This window comes from Grammomys surdaster, unplaced genomic scaffold, assembly GCF_004785775.1.
Source record: "Grammomys surdaster isolate TR1022 unplaced genomic scaffold, NIH_TR_1.0 334, whole genome shotgun sequence".
In the NCBI taxonomy this organism is placed as follows: Eukaryota; Metazoa; Chordata; class Mammalia; order Rodentia; family Muridae; genus Grammomys; species Grammomys surdaster.
This window is the reverse complement of record NW_021604753.1, coordinates 900,674-911,331: the sequence shown is the minus strand read 5'-3', so window position 1 is coordinate 911,331 and position 10,658 is coordinate 900,674. Positions and strand designations below refer to the sequence as shown.

The 10,658-nt window shown below is 41.7% G+C and overlaps 1 protein-coding gene across 1 annotated transcript in view; it reads left to right on the top strand.

The window, feature by feature from the left end:
- Nucleotides 1-10,658, top strand: part of Rrn3 (RRN3 homolog, RNA polymerase I transcription factor) — a 36,449-nt gene that overhangs the window by 2,566 nt on the left and 23,225 nt on the right. The window contains exons 3-9 of the mRNA XM_028778327.1: nucleotides 734-790; nucleotides 5,933-6,022; nucleotides 6,113-6,242; nucleotides 6,730-6,789; nucleotides 8,031-8,094; nucleotides 9,107-9,176; nucleotides 10,489-10,587. Coding sequence (XP_028634160.1) covers nucleotides 734-790; nucleotides 5,933-6,022; nucleotides 6,113-6,242; nucleotides 6,730-6,789; nucleotides 8,031-8,094; nucleotides 9,107-9,176; nucleotides 10,489-10,587 — 570 coding nt within the window. The remainder of the gene's footprint in view (nucleotides 1-733; nucleotides 791-5,932; nucleotides 6,023-6,112; nucleotides 6,243-6,729; nucleotides 6,790-8,030; nucleotides 8,095-9,106; nucleotides 9,177-10,488; nucleotides 10,588-10,658) is intronic.

The following is a 10,658-nucleotide window of genomic DNA, read 5'->3' as shown; positions in this document are numbered from 1 at the left end:
CCCCCCCCCCCAGTACTGGGATTAAAGGCGTACACACCACTGCCTGGCACCATTTTATCTCTTAAGGAGCTACCTAAGCTTTACTGTAGAAGAGTAAGTTAGGGATCTTTGGTTTTGTGTTGGTTGAGTGGTTCTTCTAAATCTCAACACTAAAGATGAAGTATAGATGATTATGTCTTATAATTCCCATCTATAGCAGTGCATTTAAATAGATGCTATCTGAATTCTTGGTGCTATATATCATTGCAGTGCTTTTTAGTCATACTTCAGAATTCTCATTAGGATCTGCCGTAGTATTGTCCACACACCTCTATAGCTGAAGGAGTGGCTGTTTACCCTCCCTTGTCTTAGACCTCTGATTCTACTAACACAAGTTCCTTGGTGCTTTGGTTCTTTTTCTTTGCTAGGATTGAACCTAGGGTAAGCCCTGAACCACTAAGCTGTAGCTGCAGGCCTTTTTTACTTTTTATATTTGAGATAGGGTTGTGTAGATGGGTGGCCTTGGACTTGCTTTCTGAATAGCTAGGATTTTGGGCATGTGAGACAACCAGGCCTGCCTTAAACAGGAATTCTTAAAAGGATTATAGTCCTGACTTTATTATTGTGAGGGATGTGTGGAAGTTTCATGGTTCCTTTTGTAATTCCATGAGATACCGAGGCATAATAATAATTCTATTGATATTTAAAGGAAACCATAGTAATTGTACTTTAATTTTCTCTTTTCTTTGTTTAGGGTGAAACAAATGACTTAGAGTTGCTGAAGAACCAGCTGTCTGATCCTGATATAAAGGTAATTTTTTTTTTTTTCGGTTTTTCAAGACAGGGATTCTCTGTGTAGCCCTGGCTGTCCTGGAACTCACTCTGTAGACCAGGCTGGCCTCGAATTCAGAAATCCGTCTGCCTCTGCCTCCCAAGTGCTGGGATTAAAGGCGTGTGCCACCACCACCCGGCAATATATAACGGTAATTTTAAAAAGCATTTTTACTGTATTTAACACTTTTAATTACTTTTGCACATGTGTGCACACCCATGCATGCGATAGCAAGGGTGAAGGCCAGGACACCTTTTGGGAGTTGACTATGCCCTGCTACCATGTGGGTCTCTAGAGTTGACTCCAGGCTGTCATATCCATACCAGTGGTCCTAGTTTGTCCTCGAGAACTTGCTTTGTATGAGCCTGTCTTATTTAACTCAGTGGTTATCAGCCAAGAGCAGTTTTACTGTCTGATGGTCACTTGACAATGGCTCGACCCACCCTCGGTTGTCAGAAGTAGAGGAAGAACTGGCATCTAGTGGTTGGATGACTAGGCTTTGCCTGCCCATTCCGCCCATATGGTGACCTAAAGGGGGTGGGCTACAGAGACAGTAGCCGTGGTTACAAGCATTTGATGTTCTTCAGAAAACCCAGGTTCTGTTCCTAGCACCCACATGGCAGCTAACAACTCTCTGTAACTTTTTTCAAGGGATATAAAACCTTTTTCTGGTCTCTCCTGCATGTACATGGTGCGTAGACATACATCCTGGCAGAACACTCATACCCATAAAATAAAAAAATAAAATAAAATAAAATAAAATAAAATAAAAATACATCTTAAAAAAAAAAAAAGAATGGGGGAGAACCAAGAAGACTGAATGAGTTAATATCCAAGATGTCTTAGAGCTGCCACCAACCTGAAGTAAGGACTTTCTCATGATTAGCTATGACTTTGGTCCGGTTCACAGTCTGCACACCCCCATTCCTCCTGACTTTCTTACATTTAAGTTAGTGTATTACTTCTCTAATTACTTGACAAAAGTTACCAGTGATTATATTTTTACCCCTAGTAATTTTTCTTCTTTCTTGAGAGACATGTCTGTACATAGTCTTGGCTGTTCTGGAGCTCACTATGTAGACCAGGCCAGCCCAAGTGAGAGAGATCCTTCTGCCTTTGCATAGTGAGTTCTGAGATTAAAGGTGTGTGCTACCACACCAGGCCTTCTCCACCCACCCCTCACATGCTCATTTCAGTGAGCATTTGCTAGCCTTACACCGACTGAGCAGTTGACACTGTTGCTTATCCACTTGCAAATGCTTCATTTTCTGGTGATCTTTCTGTCTTCTTATTATCCATTTACTTTATCCATAGGTTCTTTATTGTATACATTTTCTTTTAGTAGGTTCTTTGGTATTGAGTGTGTTTTCTTTTCTGTGTATGAGTGTTTTGCCTGTATGTATGTATGTATGTATGTATGTATGTATGCTCACTATTTGTGTGCATACCTGGTGCCCATGGACGCCAAATGTGAGCAGCTACGTGGGTGTTGGGAACTGAATCCAGGCCCTCTGGAAGGACAACAAGTGCTCTTGACCACTGAACTGCCATTCCAGCCCTGAATTTTTAAAAACATTTTTTAAAGCTCTGAATTTTTTTTAACTTGATTCTTTTATTTGACTCAGTAGTTGTGTAGGCTTTGAAATCTACCTCTAACTTGATAACCCCTGAATGCATGTGCTGTAGCTCCTGTGCTGTAGCTCCTGTGCTGTAGCTCCTGTGCTGTAGCTCCTGTGCTGTAGCTCCTGTGCTGTAGCTCCTGTGCTGTAGCTCCTGTGCTGTAGCTCCATGTGCTGTAGCTCCTGTGCTGTAGCTCAATGTGCTGTAGCTCCTGTGCTGTAGCTCCTGTGGACCCAAGACATCGCCTCTACCAGGATTGTTAATGTGCTCCATATGGCGAGTCAGACTCGTCTCTCCCCAAATCCTCTTCTTGGTAGCCTTCTGTACGCTAAACTGGTTTATTGATTAAAACGAGTTCTTGAGTTAGGAGTATTGTAGTCTTTCTGGACTTTATCTCCTATAGCAATTGTTCATCTTTGTTGGGGCAAAAAACAAAAAAACTTTTCATATTTGGCTTTGTTGGTGCTCTCAAGTCTTAGTTCTTTTACTAACTTTATTCTTTAGACCCTGCCATGCTCCATATTCTTCCCTGTAGGTGTGTTCTGAACAGTGACGCCTGACTCATTTCTCATGGGACATGTCTAGGCATGTCATTCTCCTACTTGAAACCTTCCTATCTGTAGAAGAATGAAGATTAATGTTTAATACAGCTGATGACACTTTTTTCTGCGATTAGTCTTAAGAGATACTTCATGTTATAAATTTGCCACTGTTCACCTGTATGTCTTTGAATGTCTTGTTTTGTGGCTGAGGTCTTCCTTAACACTTTATTTGAACACTGGCTCTGACAACATTGCTTCCTTCCTAGGGTGAGTTCTTGCGCTTGCACTTTAGTTTCCTTGTGTAAAACGGAGATCAGTAGTGAAGGGGTCAACTCAGGAGTGAAAAGGCTAATTAACCTTCCTCAGACAACAAGGTGGGAGACCGAGTGGGGAGGACCATAGCACATGGACACATCCCACAGGACCGAAGTTGGCCACCTGAAGACAAGGGAGGTCCCTGCCACCTCATTCCCTAAAGACCAATCAGTTTAAAAGTCACACTGTCTGCCAGTCATATTGTGCCTAGCTGCTGTTTCTCTATGCTATCCCTGGAAAGGTCCACTGAACGAGCTGCCCGGAGTCGTTGCCTCTCTTTTTGGATACAGGAATAATAAAAATTCCTTTTGCTTTTGCAACGATCCCTGGCTCCGATCCCCAGCTCTGTGTTGTTCACTCAGGGGGTCCCCAGTAAACTAGGACTCACTAGAGTCTTACAGTAGTACTTGCTTTGTGAATACTTGTAAGGAGTACATGAGTTAACATATGATAAAATCTTAGAACACTGCCTGGGTCACAGTTCATGTTGTATCTGTTTATTGCTGCTATTATAATCTACAAACTGCTTTATCTCAGATCCTAGTGAGATGTCAGCTGCTGTGAGCTGTCTCTGGTTCTCTTAAGCATATGGTCTTTCCTCCATTGTGTCTGTTTCCCAGACCTCAGCAGATCTTCCCATTCCTGGCATGCATGGCCTCTGTGCTCTGTGTGGCACTTCTTTGCTCACCGGAGTTACTTGTTGACTAGTTCACTATGTGCTGGAGCCGAACAGAGTTATTCTGTGTTCTGAAAATGTGCTTTCTCTTTGTTAGAAATGTTTTCCACACATGTATTACCCTTTAAAAAGCTCCTGAAATATTAAGGCTTTTCCTGATCCTTTCCTGTCTTGGGTCCAAAGGGCCAGTGTCTTTGTGTTGTACTGAGGTTTCTATGAGTAGATTCTCCTCACTCTTACTCAGTGCTGAGACTACATCTCAGAGCTCGGATCAAGCCCTCAGCACATCCTATTTTATTTTATTTTATTTTGTTTTATTTTAACTTAAAAAAGTACATTTAGCTGGGCATGGTAGTTCACACCTTTAGTCCCAGGACTTGGGAGGCAAAGGCAGGTACAGGCAGATCTATATGAGTTTGAGACCAGCCTGGTCTACCTAGGGAGTTCTTGGACAGCCACGGCTATATATGGAGACTCAATCTCCAAAAACAAAAGAGAATAACCAAATTAACAAAAAATTATATATTTGGGATGGGGAGGGAGAGAGGCGGGGAGGCTTGTATATACCATAACATGTGAAGAGATCAGAAGACAGCTTTCAGGAGTCTGTTCTCTTCTCCTACTGTGGGACATGGGGATCATGCAAGGTCTTTTACCTATTGAACATCTCACCAGCTTCCTCCCCTCCAAAATATATATGTATGTATGTGTGTATATATATATTTGTGTGTCTGTGAAAACTGGAAGTTGAACTTAGGTTCTCTGCAAGAACAACATGAGTTCTCCAGCTTCGGCCCCAGTTTTCTGTATTGTATAGTAGTTTTGAGATTTTTGTTGTTCTGGGGTTAAGCCAAGCCTTGAGTACTGCTAACCCAGCACTCTTGTGCTGATCTATAGCCTTGCCCGTCTCAGCAGATTCTTGACACAGTAAAAATGATAGCAGTTGTGGCTGCCTTCATCAGAGTGCTGTGTGCACTCTGTTTCTTATCAGGGCTCACTGAGGCAGCAGTCCCTTGACTCTGTTTGTAGTTCCTATTTTTTCAGTGGTGGGGATTGAAAGCTAGGATGTGAGCATGCTAGGCAAGGGTCTGTCAGAGCCACAACCCCAGTTTACGTTGTGCTCTGTTCTGTTTGGGGTTTTGAAGATAGTCTTATATATGCATTGTAGGCTCTTCTCAAACTTGGGATTCCATTCCCACTATTTCTGAATGTTGGAGTTACAGGCAGGTGCCATTGTGCCTTGAAGCTGATTGATTTTTTAATTAAAAAGCTTAAAATTTTTAAATATTTTTGTGTGGCCACAGGTAGAAGTCAAAGGCCCACTTGTAGGCTCAGAGATTTTAAAGATGATTATTTCTTATGTGTAAATATTTTACCTTTTGTGTGTATCTGGGCACAGTGTACATGCCTAGTGCCTAAAGAAGCTAGGGGAAGTGTTGAATCCTCTGGTACTAGAGTTACAGATGGCTGTGAACCACTATGTAGGTGCTAGGAATTGATCCTGTGTCCTCTGGAACAGTAGCTAGTGCTTTTGACTGCTGAGCCATCTTTCCAGTTCCTAGACGTGCTTCTTCTCATATTTACATGGCTTTTGGTGTTCAGACTCGGGTTACAAGCTTGTGCAGGAGTGCTGGACAGCAAATCCAGGGTCTCCAACATGGTAGGCAAGAGCCCTGTCAACTGTCCTACACTTAACCCTTGTCACACTTTTGTTAGTTTTTATTTGTATGTGATCTAAGTTGGTCTGGACTCAGTGTGTAGCTCAGGCCTTGGACTTGGAACCTCTGTTTCCCGTGGGCTGAGACCACAGGAGTGCACACTCTATGGCCAGCTTCTCTGCCACATCTTAGTGGAGCATATCTGCTTTCCCGACTTTATCGTGTTATTGATAGAGGATTGGTACAAAGTAGATCCATTACTTTTCTGTGACACTAGACAGCTTGTGATTTTTCTTTGTTTTTACTTAAGGATGACCAGATCATTAACTGGCTACTGGAATTTCGTTCCTCTGTCATGTATTTGACAAAAGACTTTGAGCAACTTATAAACATCATATTGGTAAGTTCACTTTATTTCACCGACTAGCAGATACTTTAGTGCTTTGAAAACTGTATACACCTTTCTATCATCTTCCTCTTTCATCTCTAGAGATTGCCCTGGTTGAATAGAAGTCAGACAGTGGTGGAGGAGTATTTGGCTTTTCTTGGTAATCTTGTGTCAGCACAGACTGTCTTCCTTAGACCATGTCTCAGCATGATTGCTTCTCATTTTGTACCTCGTAAGTAGATGGGTTTTGCTTGTAAAGATGAATTTTCTCCCTCCTCTCCCCTACCTCTCACTTGTTTTCTCTGCCCTTACTTTCCTTATTCTAAAGACAGTAGTTTGTTAGGTTCACAGCTATGGCCTAAGGTCATGGTGGTGCTTCTGATGGCTGCTACCTTGCAGAGCCCTGTGATGACACAAAGCATCATAGGCGGGATGCGTTTGACTGTCGTCAAACTCATTTAATTTCATTTTTGGTGTGTGTGTTTCCTACATGTGTGTATGTGTGCTCTGTATATAGAGAGGCTACAGGAAAGTGTCAGATTTCTTGGAACTAGAGTTACAGGCATTTGTGAGCTACCATGTGTGTGCTGGGGATCTGGTTTTCTGGAAGAGCTAGCTCTCTTAACTGCTAAGTGATCTTTATTATCTCTTACCTTTAAAAATACCTATTCGTTGTTTATGCTCAGAATAGAATAACAAATTTTCATTTTTCTCCAAAGCCCGAGTGATTGTCAAGGAAGGTGGCATAGATGTTTCTGATTCTGATGACGAAGATGACAGTAAGTATGATCTTAGAACATGGGTCCTACATGATAAAAGTCTCACCACTTACTCTCTTGGGGGGGACAATAACAAATGATACCCTTTGATAGATTCTTTCTGGTTTGTTTTGAGACAGGAAGGGTCTCACTATGTAGCTGTGGCCGACTTGAAATTCATATGTGGACCAGGTTGGCCTCACATTCACAGAGATCCATCTGATTCTGCCTTTGAGTGCTGGGGTTAAAGACGTGTACCACCACACCCAGCTTGATAGACTCTCTGACACATTCCTATTGTACAGCCGCCCACCCTAAGTGTATTACTAGAATAAATAGTACTCCCCAACCTGCGTTGGAGTCAAGGCCTTATGTATCCCAAAACTGGTCTTGATCTTATGTACCTGAAGAGGACTTGAACTTATGATCTTCTTTCCCTACCTCCTGAATACTGGGTTACAGTATATACTGCCATGTCTATTTTGTGTAGATTGAAGTCAGTGCTTTGTGAATGCCAGGCAAGCACTCTACCAGCTGACTCCCCCTCTCCCACCCTACGTTTTGTTTTATTTTATTTTATTTTTTAAGTAGTATCTCTGTAGACCCAGCCTGGCCTCCAACTAATAGCAATCCTGCTTTGGCCTCTGGAGTGTTTCATTATATGCATGTGTTGCCATGCTTAGCTAAAAACTAGCTCTTCTAGAAGAATCTATGCAGGTGTGACATAATTATTCCTTTTAATCTTCACTGTTAATTGAAGAGACACCATGCAGTTCTTACTTCTCTGGTCAGTTGCTGAGTTTTCGTTAGAAAGTTTTTTTAGCTTTAGGAACATGATTTTGTGTCGGGTACTACTCGCTCCCAGAGGTCGTGGGCAGCTGCGTGGGGCGAGCGGGGACGCAGGTCGGGGAGCGGTCCCTGGGGCCACTCCCGCCCCGCCGTGCAGGTTTTGACCTTATACAATGAGTCCAGGATTCCAAGAGGTGTGTAGAGCTGAAGACATTTATTGACATGGCGATGTGTCTGGCGTACTTTCCCAAAAAGTGTCGGAAGGGGTTTGCTTATATTGGGGGGGGGGGGGGGAGGGGGGGGGCCAGGGAAATCTTGAGGCAGAGACTTGTTCACCCACCCTCTACTTGGGATTTGGAGACCTCGTGGCAGGTCTCTGGGCTCTGGGGGCGTGGCCAAATACCCAGGATTCTACATCCCCACAATTTTGCAGTTTTTAGTTTTGATGTTTATACTCAAATTTTTCTTTGTAGATCTTCCTGCAAATTTTGACACATGTCACAGAGCCTTGCAAATAATAACAAGATATGTCCCATCGTGAGTATTCTTTTGTTGACTTTGAATCATGGTGCTTGGTTTAACAGGTTGGGTTAATTCTGGTGGGTCACTTGCCTGTGATGTATGCACACTCAACTGTGTTGATAGCACATGTTGAAAATGGTGTTTCTGTTTTCTGTTTATTATGTTTGTTATTTTAATTTATTTAACAATTTAATTTGTGTGTCGACACGGGTGTTCAGTGTATCATAAGACATCTATCAGCTGTCGTAGACATCTGACAGCCTAGGTTCCTTTCTGCCACCTTGTAGCTAGGGCTCAAACTCAAGATGCAAATGTCCTTCCCTCCAAATCATCTTATGCCTGTTGAGCTGTCTAGTTTATATTTAATTAATTTAATTATATTTAATTTACCTCTGTTTTGTGTAGAAGTTGGGATTTTACTTTTAACTTCAATGGATGTGGTCTCTAAATCCTTTTACTGAGATCCTGTATGCACACTTGCACTGTGCCGTATGAATGGAATGCGGTTATAAAAAGCTTGCTGGGTTTGTGGGTTTACCTGGCAGTGGTAACTTTTATTAACTACACATGAGAAGTTGGGTGTGGGGGCTGGCGGATGGTGTATTGCATATGGAGTCTCAGCAGTTGGGCAGGTAGGGACAGGAGGGTCAGGCACCCAGGGTCATTTTGGCTACGCACAGTTTGATGCTAGCCCGGTATACATGAGACCCTGTCCAGGTTAATGATACTTTGCCTCTTTACTATACTTATGTACTGATACATGTCTTAACATTTAAACTGGAGTCTGTTAAGCTTTTGTTGAAGAAAAGCTTTTCTTTTGACTTGCTGTCATAACAAAGTTAATAAAAAATATCCTCATGTAAGTTGTTTAGGGTTTTTCTCTGAGATTTCCTTGACTTCGGTTTACTTGCTTGAGGTAGGTAGGCTGTCTCTTTTGCCTCTTATGTCCTTATTGCTTATATGCAAATACCAGCATCTTAGAAAGTACAGTTAACACGGATTGCATTTTTTTTTTTTTTTTAAATAGGACACCATGGTTTCTAATGCCAATATTGGTAGACAAATTCCCATTTGTGAGGAAATCAGAGAGAACACTGGTAAGAAATCTTTCATGGAAAGATTGCTTTTTTTTTTTTTAATAATTTTTTTTTGAGACAGGGTTTCTCTGTATACCCCTGGCTGTCCTGGAACTCACTCTGTAGACCAGGCTGGCCTTGAACTCAGAAATCCACCTGCCTCTGCCTCCCAAGTGCTGGGATTAAAGGTGTGTGCCACCACTGTGTGGCTTAAATAATATTTTTTTAAAATGCACTTATTTTATGTATGTGAGTACACTGTTACTGTCTTCAGACATATCAGAAGAGGGCATTGGATCCCATTACAGATGATTGTGAACTATCATGTGGTTGCTGAGAATTGTACTCAGGACCTCTGGAAGAACGATCAGTGCTCTTAACTGCTGAGCCATCTCTTCAGCTCCTGGAAAGATTGTTTTGTGACTTTATTTTAGATAGTATTATTATTGTTAATTAGTACTCTGAATTTTTTTAAAAAAATTTTTAATGATTTATTTTTATTTTATGTACATTGGTGTTCTGCCTGCTTGTCTGTGTATGATGTCAGATCCCCTGGAACTGGAGTTACACACAGTTGTGAGCTGCCATGTGGTTGCTGAGAATTGAACCTGGATCCTCTGGAAGAGCAGCAAGTGCTCTTAATCTTTGAGCCAGCCCCTAATATCAATATCTTAAAAATACCTTTCTCGATTTTTAAACTCAAGATTATTTCACTGAGTGTTGTGGTATAGGCCTATCTGTAATCCTGCAAGTTTGAGGGCTATCCTGAGCTATAGTGTGAGATCCTATCCCAAAAAATCAAGAAATGACTGAGAACATTCCTTATATTGTTTTCTTTTTGTTACTATATTTTTTTGAATCAGAGTCTTAATTTGTAGCCCAGTCTGGCCTCAAGACCTCCTAAGTGCTGGGGTTATAGGTGTGAGCTACCACACCTAGTGTCTAATTCCTTGGAAGTCTTAGTGTTATTGCTATGTGCAGGTCATGGTCAGAATCCAGCTCAGAAATAACTTTTGTGTTGTGCTTACACACATAGGAATTACCAAGGATGCTGCAGGTGGAGCTCAGGCAGAGTGCTTGCTTAGTGTGCGTGAGGTCCTGTTTGTTCCTCAGCACCACAGAGGAGGGAACTAGAAAGGAAGTTGCCAGAAGTTAGTAGTGTGTTACTAAGTAGAAACGAGACTGGGCATTAGATTCATTATACTTAGCATGTATAGATTTGAGCAGTGCAGTTTAGAAACTTTTCTATTAAATAAAAGTTTTGTAATTGATGTTTTGCTTATGTCCTGAAGCATTGTGCTGAATTGTTCATCTTTTTATGTCCCATGCTTAGGAATGCTATGTTCATAACTTATTAAGAATAAGCTTGTATTTCCCAACTCTGAGGCGTGAAATTCTGGAGCTTGTTATTGAAAAGTTACTCAAGTTAGATGTAAGTATCAGATCACCTTGTTTTTTCCTCTATTTTATTTATGGAGTTTTATGACTGTGTATTCGTATGTG